Source organism: Oryx dammah, unplaced genomic scaffold, assembly GCF_014754425.2.
Source record: "Oryx dammah isolate SB20612 unplaced genomic scaffold, SCBI_Odam_1.1 HiC_scaffold_28, whole genome shotgun sequence".
NCBI lineage: Eukaryota > Metazoa > Chordata > Mammalia > Artiodactyla > Bovidae > Oryx > Oryx dammah.
Window position 1 is genome coordinate 22,434,465 of NW_024070212.1, and position 24,074 is coordinate 22,458,538.

The 24,074-nt window shown below is 46.0% G+C and overlaps 1 protein-coding gene and 1 long non-coding RNA gene across 2 annotated transcripts; both read right to left on the minus strand.

Moving 5' to 3' along the window:
- Window positions 1-2,387: 2,387 nt before the first annotated feature.
- LOC120855999 (3 beta-hydroxysteroid dehydrogenase/Delta 5-->4-isomerase) lies at window positions 2,388-12,532 on the minus strand. The gene is made up of 4 exons (XM_040230924.1): window positions 12,212-12,532; window positions 11,854-12,074; window positions 6,979-7,143; window positions 2,388-3,613 (listed from the first exon to the last, which is right to left on the minus strand). Exons 2-4 carry the CDS (start codon window positions 11,996-11,998, stop codon window positions 2,802-2,804), a joined length of 1,122 nt encoding a protein of 373 aa, XP_040086858.1. The 5' UTR covers window positions 11,999-12,074; window positions 12,212-12,532; the 3' UTR covers window positions 2,388-2,801.
- LOC120856000 lies at window positions 10,402-11,004 on the minus strand. The gene is made up of 2 exons (XR_005719362.1): window positions 10,790-11,004; window positions 10,402-10,552 (listed from the first exon to the last, which is right to left on the minus strand). It is a non-coding gene; the product is annotated as an uncharacterized LOC120856000 (long non-coding RNA).
- Window positions 12,533-24,074: the final 11,542 nt, after the last annotated feature.

The window sequence follows — 24,074 nt, forward strand, 5'->3', positions numbered from 1 at the left end:
CAGTTTCCACCACAGCTGTGGGGTCTGCCTTCCTCCAGCCCCTTTAGGTCCTTTGTCGCTTTTCTGCCCCTCCTTCCCCGGGCCAGCCACCCTCCTGCCAGCTCCACCTCGGCCCTCTGAGGCATGCCTCCTCAAGCTTGGGGGGCAGTCTAAACTACCTAATCTCCCCGGGCAAACCCTTCTCACCTGGCGGACCTGTGTCCTCTCTGCTCTCCCCGCTCCTCCTCTCTCCCAGCCCCGCCCCCGCCTGGCTCCCACCACTGCTCAGCTTCTCCCCCCCCGCTGCCTGGACCCGCTCACTCACTTCCTGCCTAAGTCCCATCTCCCTCCTCCAAGACCTAGCTGCGGTCCCACCTCGTCCTTGAGGCTTTTCCCAATACCTTCTGTTCAGCTCCGTTCTCCAGACTCAGTACCCAGAGCACTTAACCGGTGGCTGAGCACGTGGCTGGCTTTGGTTCACTCATTCAGCCGTACCCCACGCAGTCACCCAGGTGTGTGTGGCGGGGGGCGGGGGCGGGGCGGGGAGTGGCGCTGGGGGCGGTTTCCTTCTTCCCTCCGGGTCTCTGCTGCCCCCGTGCGGTGCTTTCCCTGTAGTGCACCTGGGGCTCCTGTGCACGAGCTCGGACCACCCCGCGCGGGTGTCAGGGAGCATAGTGTCAATAAGGACGCGGCTTCGTTGGTCAAAGCATTCCAGGGTCTTTATGCTTGTTCAGTAGAGACCAACAGTCGGGTAGATCCGCCCTCCTCTTTCTTCTCTCACATCAACCCCCGCTTGCCCTTTGGTGACAACGCCACCTCCCTCCCCTGGGAGAACAGCTCTGAAGGGTTTATGTTTGTGGGATTTCACTAGACTAAAAACGGCTGGAGGGAACTTTTGTCTCAGTCTCCACCACTCTCCTTTCCTTCCTTCCTTATCGGCATAAACATATGAGGGTTTGCACATCACCAGGCTGGACAGAGGCTGCCTCTTGTGTTTTGTGTACTGGAGGAAGCGGGTGTTCCATCTCTCACTTTGTCTCACCGCTGGGACCATTTACTGATCTTCCAGGGCTGGTTTTCTGTCCCTTGTTCCCCCCGCCTCCCCTTTGGGGTTTTGAAGGTGATGGAAACCTGTTCCTCTGGGCCAGAGTGCTTTTTCCCTTTTCTCCTTAAGAGTGAATACTTAAACAATCTCCTTTGCATCAAATTCAACTGAATTCATAGTCTGTAAATTCCCTGGGTAAGAGAGAGGCCATCTTGGTGTTGGGTGTGACTCTTGTTGTGGCCGTGGCTCACAAAGACAGGCGACCCCCTGGTGTAGAAGAGACAGCCCCACCTCCCCACCACCAACCCCTTCCCTGCCCCCCAACCCGCCCCGGGCCACCTCCTCTCCTGCTTCGGGTCTCACGGTCCTTGTTGGTCTGACAGTGTCTCTTTTGAGTGCTTGTCATCATTTAAGTCCCCAAACATGTCTCAATTGGCCTCCCTTCCTTGGGGACACTGAGAAGGATGAGAGGGCTAGTGGCTAGGGAGCGATGGAGGGAAGGGAAAGAGGCTGAGGAGTGGAGAGGGAAGGGAAGAGAGGGGCGGGGTGAGAGAGAGATGGGGAGGAGGGAGGAGGAGGAGGAGCAGGAGCTAAATCTGGAGGAGCCAAACCTCTACTTTAGCACCGAGTGGGAGAGACATTTTCAGGGACGTTCACATCTGTTCCCTTTACTTGCCTAGGAACCCGTCAGGTGGCTTCACCGAGATTTGAAAGAACGCTAGACTATTGGCTTCTGAGTTACCAGAGGGGCCAACACGCACATCCATGCAAGTGTGTTCTAGGGGCCTTCAAGGACACTGGCACTGGCAGTGGGGCTGGCTGCAGCTCTGCTTCTCCCTCTCTCGGCTGACGAGGGTAGGAAAACCTCCCAGGTTCCCTGAGGGGCTCTCCTCAGTCCTGGGGTGTCTCCTGCACAGGACCGGGCAAGACGGAGGTGACCCAAGAGATCTGGGCTCTCAAGAGTCAATACCCTATGCCCAATGCTCCCGCTGCACCCTGGCAGCTCATTCACCAGCAGCAGACACAATTCAGTGGCAGATAAGGGTTTTCAAGTTTATCTGGGTTAAATGTCCCGGTCTCTCACTAGTTAGTGTGATTGTGAACATGGCTCCTTATTCATAAAAGGGAATAGTCACTCATCCCTATCTTGTAGGTTTCTGGTGAGGGTTAAATAAGTGATATATATGAGTCATTCAGTGGGTTCCTGAAACATAGTGAGTCCTAGTCAATCCCATTGTCCACCTCCTCAGCACTCTGCCCAACCCGGTCCCATGCTGCTTCTCTGAATAGAAAAGGCTGATATCTGGAAATGGAGGGGAAAACACAAGAGACTGTATTCACGTAAACCACAGCTTCCTCCAGATTAGTCATGAAAATGTTGATCATTTTTATTGAGCTACATGAAGGAATATGAACTTTTAAAAGAAATGCTTCCGCATTTACCAAAGAAAGTGGAACTAAGAGGCAAAACTCAAAGTTACAATAAGCCCAAATAACTCAGAATCTGCCACTGAGATTTTGGTACCAGCAGCTGCAGCAAATCACCTTGTCTGTCCCCTGGAGGCAGGTAGGGAAGAAAGCTTCCACTTGGGCCAGTGACCGACACGGTTTCTGGTGGCAGAAGGCAGATAGTAAGATGAGCATCTTCTAAAAGGGAGGCAGGAGGACCCAGGCTTGTGTCTATGTTACTTTCTGTATGAAGCCTCAAGGGAAGCGCTCGATCGACATCTACTAACCATACCCATGTGCCCACTTTCCCGTCGTTGTTACTCCTAGGTCAGTGAATCTTTGTTTTCAGGGTCTCTTTGTGCTGTTTCACCAGGGAGCCAATCCACTCCTTGGTTTTCTGCTTGGCTTCCTCCCAAGTGTAGAGGGGCTCATACCCCAGATCTCGCTGAGCTTTCTTATAGGAGAAGGTGAACACGCTGTTGCAAAGAGTCACTAGGTGGCGGTTGAAGCAGGGGTGATATTTGTAAATTGGACTGAGCAGGAAGCTCACTATTTCCAGCAGGAAGGCAATCCAGTACTGCAGAGAAATAGGAAGGCTCATCCGGGAATCCAGGCAGAAGCCCCATTCTTTGCTCAAAGTGTAATTGAGGTCATCGTAGCTTTGGTGTGGCGTGTCGTCTGAGATGTAGTAGAACTGTCCTTGGATGTTCGGGACCTTTTTGGGGTCCCGCAGGGCCCTCAAGGCCAGAATGTGGGCCCAGGCCACATTGCCAACATAGACTGGGTTGACTCTGGAGAACTTGCAGTGATTGGTCAGGATGCCGTTGTTCTTCAAGGCTCCGTGCATGTAGGCAGAAAGGAATGGGCTCCCCTCCCCGTAGATGTACATGGGCCTCAAGGCACAAGTGTATAAGGTGCCACCCTTCTTCAGAGCCCACCCATTAGCTCCCAGCACAGCCTTCTCGGCAAGCTTCTTGCTGTATGGGTATGGAGAGAACCACGCCGATTCATGACGCTCTTCTTCATGGCCGTCTTGGACGATCTCCCTGTAGGAGTTGGGCCCAGCCACCTCTATGGTGCTGGTGTGGATAAAGACTGGCACGCTAGCCTGGACACAGGCCTCCAGCAGCAGCTGGGTACCTGCCCGAAGGAAGCACACCGTCAGTGTCAGGACACAGCCCAGGGCCAGCCCTGCCATGGACCGTGTCTGCCCCTCGTCCTGAAGCGCAGTGGCCATTACCTCTGAGCAGCGCATTGTCTTTCGCTAAGATCCAACCATGCTAAAGCCATAGGACAAAAGTGAAAATGAAACAATGAAAGGGGAACAAGACTTGGGTTCTGGACTGCACGCATTTGGATTCCATGGACTTTGGGGATTTACACGGAACATGTTTGTACTGTTAATGTTGGAAAAGAATGAGTTGCCACTTTATATTTTGGGGAGTAAAGAGATTTTAAAATGATCATTTGTCATCTCCAGCACCTCGTTAAAGGTGGGCTGAAATGAAAAAGTGAAAGTGTTAGTTGCTCAGTCGTGTCTGACTCTGAGACCCCATGGATTGTAGCCTGCCGGGCTCCTCTGTCCATGGAATTCTCCAGGCAAGAATGCTGGAGTGGGTGCCATTTCCTTTTCCAGGGGATCTTCCCGACTCAGGGATTGAACCTGGGTTTCCTGCATTGCAGGTGGCTTCTTTACCATCTGAGCCCCCAGGGAAGGCCTAAAGACAGCTGTTGTAAACTTAAAAAATTAGGATGCCATACTGTTAGAATAGGGACAACTCTGGTCCATAGGAGGACAGTTGAAGGACTCACATCACACACACACACACAGAGTTGTATGTAAGTAATGCAAGCATGCATGCTAAGTTGTTTCAGTTGTGTCCAACTCTTTGTGATCCTATGGACTGTAGCCCACCAGCCTCCCTGTCCAGGGGATACTCCAGGAAAGATGCAAGTAATACTCTTAAATATACATTGAATTGTTGGTATTATCTTTTCTTTTGAAGGCCAATAAAAAATTGTCACAAGGACTTTTTGTCACTGAGCAAATGAATGGTGGGTTCTGGGGAGAAGCTGGAGATCCAGACTGTGTTTCTGATTTTGCTTCTTGCAAAGGCAACTCCTAATTCTGGCTATGACTCCTTTTACCGAAGTATGAAAAACGGGTGGTAAACGTTTTATCAACACTAGTCTTCTGGAGCCTGGCAATGGCCTTATATGTTGAGCCTGGTGAAGAACCAGAAAGGAGTGCGCCCTCTGCTGGTAATATCTGTCATGGGAGGATCTTGTAGAATTCCTTAACCTGGGGAGAATTTTATTTAGCTCCTAGAGGTAACCCAGAGTCTTCCCTACAGGAAAGAAATGATTTCCTGGGAAAAACATCATTTTGGAGTGGTATTTAAAAAAAAAAAAACTCTTTTAATGTCTTTGTGCAATTTGATTTTCTGGAAAGACAGCCTAATTAAAAAAATTTAAATCTAAAAGCAGAGATAATTCAGAGCTCATGGTAAAGAATCTCCTGCCAGTGCAGGAGGCAAAGGAGACACAGATTTGATCCCTGGGTCGGGAAGATCCCCTGGAGAAGGAAATGGCAACCCACTCCAGTAATGTTGCCTGGAGAACCCCATGGACAGAGGAGCCTGGTGGGCGGTGGTCCATGGAGCCAAAGAGTCGGACTTGACTGAGCGACTGAGCATGCACTCAGGTAAACTGCACAAGAAGAAATGCCCACGACTGTGAAGCGTTTTCTAAACCAGAGGGGGATGCAGTGATACCAGTTTTAGTCGATGGAGGCCTCTAACCCTTCCCAGGCAGCTGTGGAGAGTAGGAAATTATGGAGTCGGGGAGCTGAGAACTCAAGACCCATTAGAAAACTAGAAAGGGTCTTTTTTTGAGACTGTGATTTTAGGCCAGAGACGCAAAAACAAAGAGTTGCTTTAGAAAAAAGTCTCTGTGTAGACTAATTCTGGTGGGCAGGGTGTGGAAGGCAGATGCGCTGGGGGTTGGGATGCTGAGGTCCTAGAGAGACTGGCCTCCAGGGATCAGAGGAGGATACTACGCAGCAAGCCAATAAGGGATTTAAGCTGATCCCTTGACTGAAGTGTCTAGATTTAAAGTAGATTGGAAAGTCACAGTTCAGAGAGAGCCAGGAAGCATTTAAGTGATAAGGATCTTAAGATGCTACACTTTGGACATCTGGCTAGGAGCTACTCTTCAAGAATAGACCTGGTGGGACTTCCCTGGTGGTCCACTTCTAAAGCAGGAGGGCATGGGTTTGATCCCTGGATAGGGAACTAAGATTCTATATGCCATGTGGCACAGCCAAAAAAATGAACGGAAAAAAAAAAAAAGACCTGATAGTGAGCTGAAGCTGAAGCGCCAATACTCTGGTGACCTGATGTGAAGAGGTGACTTGTTGGAAAAGACCCTTATGCTGGAAAGATAGAGGGCAGGAGGAGAAGAGGGGGACAGAGGATGAGATGGTTGGATAGCATCATTGATTCAGTGGACATGAGTTCGAGCAAACTCTGGGAAACAGTGAAGGACAGGGAGACCTGGCATGCTGCAGTCCATGAGGTTGCAAAGAGTCAGACACGACTGAGCAACTGCATAACAAGCGAACTGAAGAGATGGTATTATGGATAATGTGGAACTAGTCTTGTTAAGAAGATATTACAGGAAGACCAGAGCTGGCTAATTCTGTACTGCCAGACCACTGTGAACCAGCTTTGGTAGTTTTCTTGTGAGGAACTCTTCTCGGGGCTGAGCAGAAATTCTCTCAACATTCTCACTACCCCTATGATCCTTCCTTTGCAGGAAGTCTTGCCTGAAGGAAACCAGCCCAGAGCTGTGGCCCATCACTCCTGACCTGGGGCCACCTCGTATCACAAAGCTGTTAGTTAGTTCTTGGCCGTACTGTGACTCCCACCTTGTAATCACACAGAAGGGCTAACGGGATGACGAAGCAAACACTTGTAAGTTCCGGTTCCGATGCAGTGGAGGCAGGAGGTGGTCGGAGAACAAGAGTTTGAAGTTGGAGTTGAGTCAACACTTGATTGGACCAGCAGAAAGGTTATTGTTATTGTGGCCTTTGGACATACAGAGGCGTGGGTTTAAATTCTAGCCCTTTCACTCCTCTCCAAAGGGCCTTAGACAAGTTATTTAGCCTGTCTCAGCCCCAGTTTCCTCATCTAAAAAACTGAGGATGATGGCTATGAATCTCTGTTGATTGGAAGAAAGTGTTTGAAAGTGTTAGTCGTTCAGTCGTATCTGACTGTTTGTGACCCCACAGACTGTAGCCCACCAGGCTCCTCTGTCCACGGAATTCTCCAGGCAAGAGTACTGGAGTGGGTTGCCATTTTCTTCTCCAGGGAATCTTCCCGACCCAGGGATTGAACCCGGGTCTCCCAAGTTGCCGGCAGGTGTTCACCAGGCGCCCCCTCCCTTATCCTGGCCTCTGATCCTCACTGGCCCGCCTCCCTCCAGCTCCTCCCAGGATCCTGTACCTTTCACATTGACGTTCATGATGGTCTCTCGCGGGACAGCATTCCTGACATCGATGACAGAGGCAGTGTGGATGACCACCGAGATGCCCTGGCAGGCCCCCTTCAGGCACTGCTCATCCAGAATGTCTCCTTCCAGCAGGGTCAGCTTGATCTTGCTCTGGAGCTCTGTGTGAACAGGAGGCAGGTCACTGGAAAGCTCTCTGAATCTGAAAGTTTTCTGATAAAGGTGGCATTTTACCTAGGTCTTCAAGGACAGGTAGACTGAGGGGAAGGAGAGATAGGGAGGAGAGGTGAGCAGCCCATGGAAGAAGCAAGTCAACAAGGACATAGCAATCAGAATGTGCAGCATTTCCTGAGAAGGAGCAAACATCTCTTTCCATCCCATCTCTTTCCAAAAAAGATTTTTTAAAAAGTTTGAGCTATGAGGACTCAAGAGTGTCTGGAACACGAAATTGTGAAAGAGACTCGTGGGGCCAGTATAAAATTCATTAAGGAAAGAATTTGCATTTAATTCAAATTAAATGCAATGGGGAATCGGGTATGGATTTGGAATTAAAAGAGAAATGTAAGCAAAAGTTGTGTAGGAAGCAAACCCTGGCTGAAGTATTATAAAGTGGATCAAGGTGAGGGGTGGCTAAGAGAAAGCAAGGTGATTGAGGGATTAATCAGGCCATGGCACCACAGTTCATATGAGGAGGACTGGAACCAGGGATCCAGCAGAGGGGGTTGAGAAGAGAAGAAGTACACAGGGTTTGACTTTCAGACCTTACCGTCCAGGTCCTGGTTCTTACTGGAGATGGGCTGAGAGGAAGAGTTAAAGGCGTCCTGAGTTTTTTCCACTTGAGTGATTAAGAGGATGGTGGTGCTTTTTAACAGGAATTTACAATGGGCCCCAATGGTTAATTTAACTGCAAGAGCTCTTATTAGATATCATCAAAAGCAGATATCAGTGCTGAAAATGAGCCAGCCACCAAGGGACTAACATTCTGGCTATCTTAGCCAAGGGTCACAGAGATGTCATCAGGGTCTCTGGCTCCTCTGAAGCCCACTGGAAGGTGGTACAACATCATCACCTCAGATTAGTGTTGTTGCTCAGCTGTGTCCTGCTCTGTGTGACCCCACAGACTGTAGCCTGCCAGGCTCCTCTGTCCATGGGATTCTCCAGGCAAGAATACTCCAGTGGGTAGCCTTTCCTTTCTCCAAGGAATCTTCCCAACCCGGGGGTTGAACCCGGGTCTCCTGCATTGCAGCCAGGTTCTTTACTGTCTGAACTACCAGGGAAGCCCCACCTTAGATTAGCCCATGAAACAAACGCTGCACAAAGAGCTTGGATAGGTACCCTGCACTTATTTTGTGCTATTTATTTCACACATGACTTTCAGCTTTCTAATTTTCTCTTCCAGCCATCTCATGAGACAGGGATTCCGATTTCCACTTTACAGGCAAGGACATCCAGGCTCAGAGGAATAGTCTTAAGTCATACTTCCAATGAAGGCTCCAGCCTGCCCACCTGCCTTCAAGCCTTGCTTGCTGTCCCATCACCCACTTGCAGGACCACAGAGCAGTTCAGGATCAGTCAATTTAAATGAAATGGGCAGTGGAGGCCAGAGAACAGTGAGAGAGAAATCCAGAGTGAAAAATCTCCTGCACTGCAGTAGATTCTTTACCGCTGAGCCACCAGGGGAGCCAGCCAGACAGCCTGGGTTCAAATCCAAGTTTACCATTTTCCAGGTGTGGGACCTTGAACAAGTTAATTAACCTCTGCCACATCTGGCCCGTATGCTTGTGTCCCCTCAGATCCATTGTTGAAATCCTAATGTGATGTGTTAGGAGTTAGGGGCCTTTGGGAGGTTATTAGATTGTGAAGGTGGAGACCTCATAGACTGAATTTCCTTCTTAGGATACAACTTGATAAAACCATCTGCGCTCCTTTAAGCCTCTTTGAGATTAGCTCCACCCCAGCCCCTTCCACTCCCAAAAGGGCGCAGAGTGGGAGAAAGGCGGAGGAGTTAGCTGGAGAGCAGAATTTTCTGATTGTGTCTCCACCTCTGCCCTGCCTGTCCCTTCCTCTTCCTTTCTTTCAAGGCTGACTTCAGCAGACTGGCTCAAAGGCCAAGAGAGGAAAGACTGCTCACCCATTAGTGTGCAGGGATGCAGAGTGGCGAGCAGAGGGCGCTGTAGATGCCTCAGCTGGAACCCCTAGCTCCCTTCTCCTCCAAGCCTCTGTGGGCTTGGCCAGTGTTTTGCATAGACTGAATATGTGATGTAAGCTTACCTGTTGTGAGTGAGGTTGGAGGGAGGCCCAGAGAGAAGCTACTAGGCAGACTAGCAGTTGAGAGAACAGATATTGCAGCCAGACCGTGCATGATTCTTTGCAACACTATGGACTGTTGCTTCCAGGCTCCTATGTCCATGAGATTCTCCAGGCAAGAATACTGGATTGGGTTGCCATGACCTCCTCCAGGGAATCTCCCCGACCCAGGGATCAAACCAGTGTCTCCTGAGGTGGGACCTTGAACAAGTTAGTTAACCTCTGCTATGTCTGCATGTTTCTGTTGAAATGCTAATGTGATGGTGTTAGGAGTTAGGGGCATTTGGGAGCTTATTAGATCATGAAGGTAGAGCATGGTTAGGATTAATGTTCTTATAAGACCCCAGAGAGATCCCTCATGCCTTCCACTGAGAGAGGGCACAGCAAGATAGTGCAGCCATGAACCAGGAAGAGACCTCTGACCAGAACTTGACCCTGCTTTGATTTTGGACTTCCAGACTTCAGATGGCTCAGTGGATAAATAATTCATCTGCAAAGCAGGAGACGCAGGGAGTGCAGGTTCGATCCCCAGGTTGGAAAGGTCCCGTGGAGGAGGAAATGGCAACCTACTCCAGTATTCTTGCCTGGAAAATCCCACAGGACAGAGAAGCCTGGCGGGCTACAGTCCATGGGGTCACAAAGAGTTGGACATGACTGAGCGACTAAGCACACCCCCACACACAGACTTCAGAACTGTGATCCATACATTTCAAATTATAAGATACCCAGCCTGCAGCATTTTGTTATAGCAGCCCCGAATCGACTGGATTCTTCTATGCCTGTATTCTCATAAAAAAAAGAAAAAAATAAACTGAAGACACTGTTACCCATCTCAGAGAGAGGGTTGTGATGAGGAGCGAATGAGTTGACACACACAAAATGCTGGGCACAGCGCCTGGCACAAAAGGAACCCTGTAAGTATTCTCTATCATTATCTTGATGGAGGCCCCTGCCCACCCACAACAGCACCTGACTTATTCACCTTGGGAGCTGTTCCACTAGGTTGAACATCCCTCTCTCTGGGCATAAGCCTACATATATTGCTGGGATATAGGGATTGGGATTGCCAAAGATTGGTGTTAATCATTTGTGAGTTGTTTTTTTTTTTTAAAAATCAAAGACACTGTTGAAGCAGAGGGTGGAGAAAACAGGATGTTTGCAGAGATCGGGGAGGGGAAAGGAGAAGAGAGTGATGGGCAGGGTCCAGGAGAGTGAGCTGGGGAGGGGGACTTTAAGTGGGGAGGGGTCCTGGGAAGCCAGGGCCTGTGTATAGAGGGCCAATCCACCAGCACTGAGGAGGAGAGACGGGGAGTTGGTTTGGGGGCACACAAGCAGGAAATGGGAGAGACTGAAGACTCACTCTGTCAAGAGTTGGCCCTCGGGCCACTGACTGGGGCTCATCTGAGCTCTGCTCCCATCAACCCCAGAGACCTCGACAAGTTGCTTTACCTTTGTCGACCTCAATTCCTCATTGTCCGGGTGGGTGTTACCCTCTCCTACCTTCCTCACAAGGTTATTTTGAGGATCCGAGAGCAAAGCAGGGTGGAAAACACACTATAAATCAAGCATTTGCCTTGGTCCTATGGGCAGCAATCAGGAAAGAGAGCCATGAGCTGCTTTAGCAGATTCTGTAGTCATGTCCTTGTGCTGATGAAAGTGAAGTCGCTCAGTTGTGCCCGACTCTTTGCGACCCCACGGATAGTAGCCTGCACCAAGCTCCTCCGTCCATGGGATTTTCAAGGCAAGAAGTACTGGAGTGGGTTGCCATTTCCTTCTCCAGGGAATCTTCCCAACCCAAGGATCGAACCCAGGTCTCTCACACTGTAGACAGATGCTGACCGTCTGAGCCACCGGGGAAGTCCTGTGATGATGAGGAGAGAGGCAAATAGTACAAAGAGACGCACAGGGAATCCCCTCGAGGCGTGTCTCCATTCACGCTGCCTCTGGTCCTATTTCTGGCTCCCTTGCTGCATGCCTGTGCATCCTCTCCTCCCCCCTCTTTCTGGCTCCTTCTCTAATTCCCTCTCTCTCATTCACACACACACACTCACAGACACACACACTCACACACTTCACCCTCTCTTCCTTCCATTTCACCTGCAACAGAGATGCTCAGTGAAGCCACAGAAAGATAAGGGCAACCAAGAAGCTCTGGAACTCACTGGTGGCATCTCCAGGCTAACAGCCCTGGCTCACTCTTTGCAGACAGTACACAACCAGTACCAAGTTGAAACACTGAAGACTCGTGGACAGGGAGAAAACCGAAACATGAGTTTCTAGATGAGAAGAACAGACTCTAAATGTCTGGTCCACGGCCCACCCTCTCACCCTGGGTTGGGGCCCCTGACCCATCTGGGACTGCACCATGTATTACCCTACCCCATCTTCTGACACTATTTGTGATTACACCATGGTATTACCCCATCTGTGATCTTCCTTTCTGATAACAGGATTAGCCTTGATTTGGTTACAACTTTCCTTAAGCTGCTAGACAAGAACCCCCTCCCGCACACCCACATAGGTCTTCAAAGGGAGCTACACACCCATGACTTGAGCTTACTTACTAGAAAATTCCTCCCGAACTTCTGGTCTAAAGACTTTGTCTAGCACCCGGATTTCCTGCAGATCCTTCTCCTCCACCAACAGGCAGATGATCCTCTGGCCCAGAAATCCTCCTCCTCCGGTCACGAGGCAGCTCCACCCTGCCATGGCCAAATCTGAGCCCTGAGAAATGCTCACCAGGAACCAGAAAGCACTGGGGGGCAGATTGGGTGAGAGGACGATGCTGGAGAGAGCCACAAAGAGAGTTCAAGTGATTCCATGCTCATAAAGACACACTGTGTTCCTTCTATTCCATTTTTGCAAAAATCCCTTGTGCCCCACCTCCCAGGAGTAGCAGAAAGAAAGTGAAAAAGCTCTAACCGGTCAGATTGTGGCAAGCCGGAAGAAAGCACCCAGGTTCTGATCTCTGGATCTCCAAAAGACGGGACTGGAGAGAGCTTTATATGCTGCTGCCTCTGACTCAACCCACTCAGCCTTGAACTCTTCCAGTGTACTCATTGCTCACAACTCCTCACTTCCCCTCCAAGCAGTAGTGACCTTTACCTTGTAGCTCTCACTCCTCCAAGGCATAGGAAGAGAGAGCAAGCTTCGAGGCCACAGCGCGATAAAGATTCTTGACTACCCTCAACAGGACTCCTGGCAGTCAGTGTCCGCTGCCTGGGATTCACAATCTGTGAACTTAAACTGGGTGGAGCGAAATCTCCAGCAATGGGAACTGTTGCCTCGTGCAGCAAATACATCTGGAGGGCATGGGGGTGAGGTGGATTCGCTGTAGCCCACTGTTTCCTCTGTCAGAGTGTTTTTTGAAGTGTTGCTGTTTTGCAGAGTTTAGAGTTTAGAAATTTGCAGTGATGGAAGCTCCAGTCACTAAATTCTGTGGAAGGCAATTTTCTTTCCCACCCAATATATCTGGATCCTCAGTTTCTTTCCCCCTGCAGAGCTCTGGGTTTCTGGAGGAAGAGCACCATTGAAGGGAAGCTATCTAGTGATAACTGTCTAGTTCTATGACCTGTACAACTTGAGTAGGTGTATGGCTGTTAGCATAACTATCTCCACCTTGGTCCCTTGCAGTTTCTCCTGTCCTTTCACTAACCCTACCCAGGACTGTACAGTGAATCACTTCTGTGTCATCAAGGGGTTTTTAAAAGATATTAGTTGTTGTTATTTGGTCACTAAATGGTGTCCAACTCTTTGTGAACCCATGGACTATAGTCCAACAGGCTCCTCAGTCAATGAGATTCTCCAAGCAAGAATGCTGGACTGGGTTGCCATTTTCTTCAAAGGGGATCTTCCTGACCCAGGGATAGAACCTGGGTTTCCTGTGTCTCCTGCACTGCCAGGAGGATTCTTTACCGCTGAGTCACCTGGGAAGTGCAATAGATATTGCTTAATAACTGTTAGGGCCACACAGCCTCTATGCTCTGTTAGTCCCAAACGACAATGAAACTATTTGTATTCTTGGCACCCATGAAACTAGTTACCTTTTCATAAAAACTAATTTAGGAATGTATGTCTTGTATGCAGGTGTTCCTAGCACCTACCCTCATACCCTAGGTTAGTTATAAAATTGTCCCCATGGCCCCTCAGCAATGCTGAGTACATGTGTGAATGCTTCTGGGTCATTATCCACGAAACCCTACTCTGTAAGTTACACTCTGATAAACTGATCCAATGATTACATGGGGCTGCCTGCTTCATTTTTTCTTCCCAAGATGTCTTCTCAGTTTGATAGGCATGCCTCCAACAGTAGGGGTCTGTAGCTGTGGGCCATACTAGCTTTTATTGTGAATGTTTGCACTCAACCCACATTTTGTTTGCAAAAACACTCTCAGTAGATTCTTGAACAGATGATGCTTATATGGTTCAGAAGCCTATACCCCAGGGATGTCCAAATACCACTGCCATCAGCATCTCAAAATACTGTCAAAAGATTGAGGTGTAATTTACATGTATTAAAATGTCCAGGGTGGGAGGGGGGTTCATGTTTGGGAACGCATGTACACCTGTGGTGGATTCATGTCAATGTATGGCAAAACCAACACAGAATTGTAAAGTTAAAAAAAAAAAAAAAAGTCCAGATCTTAAACGTTAGTTCAATGAACCATTGCAATTATGTACAGCTATGTAAGAAACCACCCAAAACAAGATCTAGAATTTTTTTTTTCCCTGCAGAAAATTCTTTCCTGCCCATTTTCAGTCAATTCCCACCCTTCGAACATACCCTGGAAACAGCTACACTCTGATATTTAGTGGATAGATACTCTCCTAACTTTTCTTCTTAAGTCTTCATCATTCTGGATGTATATTTAAATATAGAATTCATCTAAAATCAAGTTTTATACACTGCATACAGGAAATTTTACTATTGTATTCCTCTATTGTCTATCCATTTTCTCTCATCAATGTCTCTTGTTTTAATTATTTGCTTGCTTGTATGTACTTTGTGTCTAATTTATACTTTTCAAGTTTCTTGTGGTCAAACATTAGATACTTGATTTCTTCTTTTTGACAATGAGCATTTGCATTTAAAGCTACAAATTTCTGTCTAAGCACATATTACCTGCAACCAACAGTGTTTTGGTTTTTTTTGGGGTGGGGAAGTGGGGGCATATTGAAGGCATGTGGGATCTTAGTTCCCCGACCAGAGGCTGAACCTGCAGAGTACAATGGAAGCACAGGGTCTTACCCACTGGACCACCAGGGAAGCCCCTTAACAGTTTTGTTACCATTCAGGTAAAAATATTTTCTGACTTACCTGTGATTTCTTCCTTAATGCATGAGTTATTCATAAGCATGTTGTTAAATGTAAAAAAAACAGAGATTTTCTAGATAATGTTATCAATTTCTAATTTAATACTATAGTGGTCAGAGAATATAGTCCGTATGATTTTGATTTTCAGATGTTTATTGACATTTGTTTGGTGGCTCAGTACAAATGGTCTGTCTTACTGAAATGCCACATGCACTTGAAAAGAATTCTTTAAATTGCCAACAGTTGCTGAGAGTGATGCTTTATAAGAGTGGGTTTGACACCTTCCTTCAGATATCCCCCTCTTCCTGTGTTGTGGACATTGTCCTCTTGTCACTTGGGACTTGACTCCCGATTCCTCAAACGCCCTTGCTTGGGAAAGGCACTGAGCCACAACATCTTGTTCTCTCAGCACTAACTAAAGGTCCTTGGTCTCACTGAGACCCATGGCACCTATCTGAGATCATCAAAATGCATCGTACAGCTTTGCCTGCTGTAGGGATGCTGTAAGTGGGCATTTTTACCTCCTATCCCCTCCAAGGCTGGGGTTGAAGAGCTAATTCCCACCAGCTCTTGGAAATGTTGGAGGCTGGTAGATTTTATCTAGTGTCTCTGAAGATTGCCTTCAGCCAAAGAAGTAGTAGAACAAGAGTTTAGAGTCAATGAGTGGAACTGATAAACCATGTAGACAGTGAGAAATAAAGGGGAAGGCAGATGGGGGCCAGAACATTACTTTCGTTTTATTTTCAAACATCTTTGCTGTAAAACAAATTTACATGTCATAAAATTAACTTACTTGAAGTATACAATTCAACTATTTTAAGTAAAATTATGAACTTGTATAACCATCACCATAGTCCTATTTTGGAACATTTCTGCGTTTGTGTATGTGCGTGTGTGTGCTAAGTTGCTTCAGTCGTGCCCAACTCTTTGCAACCCTATGGTCTATAACCTGCCAGGCTCCTCTGTCCATGGGATTTCCCAGGCAAGAATACTGGAGCGGGTTGTCATGTTCTCTTCCAGGGGACCTTCCTGACCCAGGGATGGAACTTGAGTTTCTTACGTCTCCTGCATTGGCAGGTAGGTTCTTTACCACTAGTGTTACCTGGGAAGCCCTGGGACTTTTCCATCCCCACTAAAAGATCTCCTGTACGCGTTAGCAGCAACTCCTCATTCACGCTCTCCAGCTACATCAAAGCCGCTCAGTCGTGTCCAACTCTTTGTGACGCCATGGACTATACGGTCCGTGGAATACATCAGTATTTCATTCCTTTTAGATGTCGAATACTATTTCATTGTAGTGATCTCCCATCGTCTGTTTATTCTTTCACCAACTGATAGTTGGGATGTTTCCACTTTTTGTACTATTGTGGATAAAGCTGTTAGGAACATTCACATACAAGTGTTTGTGTGGATGTGTGTTTTCATTTCTTTTGGGTGGATAGCTAGGAGTGAAGTTGTTGGGTCATATGGTAAATTTATCTTTAACTTAAGAAATTGCCTAACTGTTTTCCAAAGTGGTTGTGCTCTCTACCAGTACTGAGTGAATATTTCAGTTTTCCCACATTATTGTTTCTTCATATTCTTCAACTGACACTCTCTATTTTTTAAAAAAATTATTTACGTTTGGTTGTGCTGGGTCTTCCCTGCTTTGCACAGGCTTTCTCTGGTGGTGGCAAGTAGGGGTTTCTCCTTGTGGTGCACGGGCACCTCATTGTGGTGACTTCTCTCGCTGGAGAGCATGAGCTCTAGACGCACAGGCTTCCGTAGTTGCAGCGTGTGGGCTCCGAAGTTGCGGCTCATGGGTTCTGGAGCATGGGCTCGGTAGCTGCAGACACACGTTTAGTTGCTTCGCAGCATGTGGAATCTTCCTAGACCAGGGATTGAACCCAGGTTCCCTGCATCGGCAGATGGGCTTTTATCCACTGCGCCACCAACGAAGTCCAATGTTATCTATTTTTAAAATCATAGCCATTCTTGTGGGTTAGAAGTGGTGTCTCATCTTGGTTTTGATTTGTATTTCACTAATAATGAGTGATGCTAAGCATGTTTTCATATGCTTATTAAACATTGCTATAGCTTTTCGGTGAAAAATCTATGTGGTTCTTTGACCGTTTTAAAATTGGGTTATTTATCTTCTTGTTTTGATTTGTAAAGTGTTTTATATTCTATATCAAGTTCTTTCATAGATACACGATTTGAAAATATTTTTCCAAGTCTATAACTTGTCTTACCATTTTATTGATAATGTCTTTTGTTTTAATACTTAAAACATTTTTTTTTACATTGTTGTGTTGGTTTCTGCCATACAAAAGTGCAAATCATGCCTAATGACACATACACCCCTCCCCTCCCTAGCCTCCCCCCTCCTCCCATCCCATTCCTCCAGGTTGTCACAGAGTGTCAGCCTGGGCTCCCTGTGCTAGACAGAAACTTCTCGCCAGTTGTCCGTCTTACACCCGATAGTGTGTATATGTTGATGCTGCTTTCTCCACTCTTCTTGCTCTCTCCCTCCCCACTGTGTCCACAGTCCATTCTCTACATCTATGTCTCCTTTCCTTCCCTGCAAATGCTGGAGAGAATATGGGGAAAACGGAACCCTTCTGCACTGTCAGTGGGGATGTAAACTGATACAGCCATTATGGAGAGATTCCTGAAAAAACTAGGAATAAATCTACCATATGACCCAGCAACTCCACTACTGGGCATATACTCTGAGAAAACCATGATCCAAAATGACACATGTGCCCCAGTGTTTATAGCAGCAGTGTTTACAATAGCCAGGACACAGAAGCAACCTAGATGTCCATTGACTGGTGAATGGATAAGGAAGATGTGGTACATATATACAATGGAATATTACTCAGCCATAAAAAAGAATGAATTTGAGTCAGTTCTAGTGAGGTGGGTGAACCTAGAGCCTGTAATTCAGAGTGAAGTAAGTCAGAAAGAGAAAAGCAAATATAGTATATTAATGCATATGTATGGAATCTAGAAAAATGATATTGATAATGTCTTTTGAAGAATAAATATTTTTAATTTAGTCTCATTTTTCAATTTTTTTTCTTTTACCACTTGTGTTTTTGTCTAACTCAATGTCAAGATGTCAGGAAGAATTTTAATCTTTTTTCTTCTAAGGAAGTGTATGGTTTTAGCCTTTACATTTATGTCTATGATCGATTTTGAGGGGATTTTTGCATGTGGTGTGAGTTAATAGTCTAGTTCAGATGGTCAATTGAAAAGATGTTGAGTAGCTTCAGTGGGAGAAAATGATAGCCTTTAAACAAATGACAAGGGGACAACTGGATTGTCCTCCATCCCCTTCAAGACTGAGATTTGTACCTGTTTGGGGAAGGTCAGAGCATGTTAAGTAAGGCCGGGCCCATCTGGGTTACCACCTGTTGACACTGGAGATTGGGAAGAACTCCTCAATATGACACAGCATGGGCTGAAAAATATGCTGCATCAGGGACACTCACAAAGGCCAAAGGTCAGCAAAGGAACAGAGGGCATGATTCCCCCATCCTTCTATGCTACACTGATTGATGCATAAATATTCAGGAAACTGCTAGGCCTACAGTATGGGTCTGTATTCTAGTGTAGGGACACAAGCTTCCTTTATTCTTTTTTTTTTATTCTGTTAGTATAAGAAAGTAGGCTAATCAATAGAGGAACATGCATACTGTTGGTGCTAAGCAGTCTGGATTTGGAGTGCCAGCTATTTATATGTTATATGAGTGGCTAAGACTCTGTGCTCCCAATACAGGGGACCTGAGTTCGGTCCCTGATCAGGAAACTAGATCCCACATGCTGCAACTAAAGATCCTGCATGCCACAAGGAAGACAGATCCCATATGCCGCAACTAAGATATGGTGTAGACAAATAAAATAAATAAATAAATATTTTAAAATAAAAAATACTAATTAAAAATAATAAATTTTGAAAAAGAGTTGTATAGGAAAGTCAACTGCCCAGCACCTAGAGTCCATGGGGCTCATAGGAAGTGTTTCTCTTCAGAAAGAAGTCACTATTTCCATGGGATCTATTCATGGTACAGTCTCTCATGCTGGGAAGAGGGAATTCCTTTACTTGGATAAGTTGTGAAAGTCCTGGGCCACTTAGGACAATTAAGTTCCTTGTGCCACAGTTCTAGAGAGGCAAATTTGGAAAGAGAAAGCATATGATAATTTTTTAAGCCACAGGATTAGGTGAGATACTATATGGAAAGAATGCTTGTGGATAAAAGGAAAAGCCTCAGAACTGAAACCCTGGGGAAACTTAACAACATATAGAGGTTGAGCAGAGGAGGAAGAGCCAGCTAAGGTGATTGAGCAGGAGTGGTGTAAGGCAGGGGGAAAATCAGGAGAGTATGACGTTAGGAAAATCACATGAGGGAAGTACTTAAGGAAGGAAAACGTGATCAACTGTTTTGGATGTTACTGAAGCATCAAGTGCGATGAACAAAACAACTGACCATTGGTTTGGACAACATGGAGTTCATAAGTAACTTGGTAAGAGCAGTTTCCATGGATTTCGAAATTCTACTTGGAGTATGTTGAGGAATAGATGAAAAAAAGTCAACAGAGTGACTACAAAAAAACACTGGGTCTTGTTTTTTGATCCACTCTGACAGTCTCTGTTTTTTAAATCTTATTTGGTGTATTTAGACCATTGATGCTTAAAGGTAGTATTTATATAGCTGGGTTAATATCTATCATATCATAAGAAATAAGTGTTGGTAAGGATATGGAGAACAGGGAACCCTCCATTGTGTATTATTTGTGGGCATGTAAATTGCACCCACTACAGAAAATAGTATGGAGGCTCCTTGGAAAAATAAAAATAGAACTACCATATGATCCATCAGTTCCACTTTTGAGTGTTTATCCAAAGAGAACGAAAACACTAACTTGAAAAGATTTATGCATCTCCCATGTTCACTGCAGCATTCTATACAATAAACAAGATATGCAAATAATCTAAGTGTCCATCAGTGGGTAAATAGAAAAAGAAATGGAGAGTTAGTATATATGGAGAGTTAGTTCAAGGAACTGAACAATAGAAGTGTGTGTCTGAAACACAAGAATCTGGGAGAGGGTGGGATTGGATGAGGTTGTCAAGGTGAGCTGGGCCTTGACATGCATAGTCTTGAAGTCGTGATAATGGTTTTGGCTTTCTCCTAAGAGCAATGTGAATTCAAAGAAGAAATTTGAGTCATGCAGTGGCATGATGAGAATTACATTTTTAAAAGATCACCTTGGCTCCTGTGTGTAGAACAGATGAGTGAGAGCTAAGAAGACTCAGAGAAATCCACTGGGAAAGGAGTTTGGAAGTGTAAGACAAAGGATGGTAACTCACTCTCAAGTAGTGATATGGAGACAGAGAAAAGGTGACAGGCTCATCAGAAATAGAAGGAAACATTGCAGTCCTTCTAAACCACATGCCAGGTACACATGTTATGGTCTGTCTGAGTATAGCCACTGGCTGGTGTGTGATACTCCCTGGAAATCCACGATTATTAGCTTTAAGTAGAATGTGTTAGTTCAGATTCATACCCCATGTTCTATGCTGTGTTAGTTGATTTTGTAAGAGGCGGGAGATGGACAGTTTGTAATAATGTCACAAGGTATGTGTTTTGCCTTCTGGAGCCAGCAGATGACAGGCAGCGTAAGGAGTGTAAGCAGGTCAAGAGTGCAGGGGAAAGGCTCACCCACTCCCTGTGGGCCCATTGATTTAAAAGGTTAAACGTCTGTCAAACCTGTAGCCTTATCTAGTCTAGCTGAGCCACTCTTTCTACTCACTTGACAAGACTGTTAACAATCATTAAACATATTTCATTAGTGAAAACTTTCCTCTAAACAGTCCCATGAAATGTACCACATTATTGAAAGAATGCATTAATCCTTCTAAATTCAGTACCAATAACTCAACACAGAACCCAGTGTAAATATACCCCAAGTATATGATATCAAGGAGGGGTACCAGATAGGCAAAAGGAGAAGCAGTATGAGAACAAACAGTTTGTCTGCTCTACTTAAGTCTGATGTCATAGCATGAAAGCTACGAGTATCAAATATTAAGTAGATGCAACAGACTTTGTGGTCTGCAGTGCCTAAAATTTTACCGTCTGGCCCTTTAGAGAGAAAAGCGGTCTGTCTCTAAACAGAACCTGTTTAAGAGAGTAGTAGGCTTCTTTTTTATTATTAGTTTATTTATTTTTGGCTGTGCTGGGTCTTCGTTCCTGCGCGGGCTTCTCATTGCAGTGGCTTCTCTTGTTGTGGAACACAGGCTGTAGGGCACGTGGGCATCTGTAGTTGTAAGCACGTGGGCTCAGTAGTTTCGGCTCTCGGGCTCTACAGCACAGGCTTGGTAGTTGGGGCATATGGGCTTAGTTGCTCCGAGGCACGTGGAACCTTCCCGAACCCGGTATTAAACTGGCACCCCTTGCACTGCAAGGAAGATTCTTATCCATTGGACCACCAGTGGGAAGCCCTGCATGTTCTTGATGTCCATGCATATATGTAGTTACTACTGTTTACAGAAACCTTTGAACAGAAATTCTATTTGGCATTAGTGACAAATGGAAATGGAATTGTTCATTGTTATTGAAGTGTAAAGCCAGACATGATGTACTGGGTAAGAGGAACTCCAGTCAATAGGCCTGTAGTGATGTGGTGGTAAGGTCTGTGTTAGGGAAAGTGTTTTCTAGTCCTGTGGTTAGTCTTGGTCTTTTGATGAGCCTGTAACCATGGACTGTGAATTTTACCAGTGCTTCTTGGTCTTGCCTTGCCCCCTTAAGTGGGACCAGGTGGCTAGAGGGGGCTGGAGTTGGGTATTTCCCATCTCCCAAGTTGGTTTTGAAAAACTAAGATCATGGCATCTGGTCCCATCACTTCATGGCAAATATATGAGCAAACAATGGAAACAGTGACACACTTTATTTTCTTGGGCTCCAAAATCACTGCAGATGGTGACTACAGCCATGAAATTAAGACACTTGCTCCTTGGAAGAAAAGCTATGGCAAACCTAGATAGCATATTAAAAAGCAGAGACATTACTTTGCCACTAAAGGTCCACCTAGTCAAAGCTATGGTTTTTCCAGTAATCCTGTATGGGTGTGAGAGTTGGACCATAAAGAAGACTGAGCGCCAAAGAATTGATGCTTTTGAGCTGTGTTGTTGGAGAAGACTCTTGAGAGTCCCTTGGAGTGCAAGGAGATCAAACCAGTTAATCCTAAAGGAAATCATCCCTGAATATTCATTGGAAGGACTGATGCTGAAGCTGAAGCTCCAATGATTTGGCCACCTGATGCTAAGAGCTGACTCATTAGAAAAGACCCTGATGCTGGGAAAGGTTGAAGGCAGAAGAATCAGACATGACTGAGAGACTGAACAATAACAACAAATTGGTTCAGTTCAGTTCAGTCGCTCAGTCGTGTCTGACTCTTTGCAACCCCATGAATTGCAACACGCCAGGCCTCCCTGTCCATCACCAACTCCCAGAGTTCACTCAAACTCATGTCCATTGAGTCGGTGATGCCATCCAGCCATCTCATCCTCTGTCATCCCCTTCTCCTCCTGCCCCCAATCCCTCCCAGCCTCAGAGTCTTTTCCAATGACTCAACTCTTTTCATGAGGTGGCCAAAGTACTGGAGCTTCAGCTTTAGCATCATTCCTTCCAAAGAATTCCCAGGGCTGATCTTCAGAATGGGCTGGTTGGATCTCCTTGCAGTCCAAAGGACTCTCAAGAGTCTTCTCCAACACCACAGTTCAAAAGCATCAATTCTTCAGTGCTCAGTCTTCTTCACCGTCCAACTCTCACATCCATACATGACTACTGGAAAAGCCTTGACTAGATGGACCCTTGTTGGCAAAGTAATGTCTCTGCTTTTGAATATGCTATCTAGGTTGGTCATAACTTTCTAGGTTGTGATAAAATCCTAGTACGTGAGGGTCTGGTAAAGTGGTTTCTCTTGAGGGCATGCTCATGTTCAGTCACTCAGTCATGTCCAACTCTTTGAGACCCCCATGGACTATAGTCTGCCAGGCTCCTCTGTCCATGGGATTAAATCAGCAAGAATACTGGAGTGTCTTGCCATTTCCTCCTCCAGGGTATCTTCCTGACCTAGGGATCCAACTCGCATCTCCTGGGCTCCTGCATTGGTAGGCTCTTTACCACTGCACCATCTGGGAAGTCCCTCTTGAGGGCAGGCCTGGTTAAGAACAGAACATACTATTGGGACTTCCTTGGCGGTCTAGTGGCTAAGACTCTAGGCTCCTAGTGAAAGGGGCCTGGGTTTAATCCCTGGTCAGGGAACTAGATCCTACATGCTGTAACTACAACCCATTGCAGCCAAATAAATAAATAATAAATATTAAAAAAAAAAAAGAACAGAATTAACTGGAGTACTTCAAAATGGTTACTTTCCCCTCCCAGTGGAAGCTCTGTGGGATTTTTCTGATATTCACTGTGAGAACCTAGTAGAGCTCTTGTTGGTAAAACAAAAGTATGGGGCCGAGTCTCCTCTGACTGTTTCCTCCTGGAATTTTTAATTCTCAGATTTGTCCACACTGACCCTCCAACTATTCATCAGTTACAGTTCAGGTTTTCTAACGTCAGGGCTGGTTTTCATGGAGGCTTCTGCTCATGGATTTCTGCTCAGACAAATTATAGTTCTCTGTATCTGCTAGTTCTTCCAATCTGAGGGGCAGTGGTGTGCCCCATGACCTCATTTTTCTGAAGGAACTAGAGGAGCTGTCGATTTTTCAGCTTGTTCAACATTTTGCTTGTTTTGGAGATGGACTGGCAACTTCCAGGCTCCCTACATCTTATATTGGGAATCAGAAGTCCCCTATAGTGTTTAATTTTCACAGTGAGAATCCAAGGAGATTGGTATTATTATTTAGTAGAAAAAGCAAAAGATGTTTTGGGTCTTGCTAAGCGTTTTGAAGATAGGGGAGTCAGAATCTGAATCCAGATAGCCTGACCCTGGAGTGACTCAAAAGCTGATCCTTTTTATCACAACACATTTCTTTTACATACTCAGTGTTCCATTCAATTGTTGAAACTTTCTAGTGGGGAGGATTTCTCTGCCTTCTTTACAAATGCATTCTAGTGTATGACATCTTTGGGCTTCCCAAGTAGCGCTAGTGGGAAAGAACCCACCTGCAACACAGGAGACATAAAAGCTGCAGATTCAGTCCCTGGGTTGGGAAGATCCTCTGAAGGAGGGCATGGCAACCCACTCCAATATTCTTGCCTGGAGAATTCCATGGACAGAGGAGTCTGGTGGGCTACGTCTGTAGGGTCACAAAGAGTTGGACACAACTGAAGAGAATGAATATGCAGGCACATAGGGCATCTTTAGAGGCCAAGAAGTCCCTTCTGATATTTCATATGTATCCCTCCATGTAACTGAGGACATTCTATTGTCCACACTTTTGATTCCTTGGACACTCTCTTTATAACATCT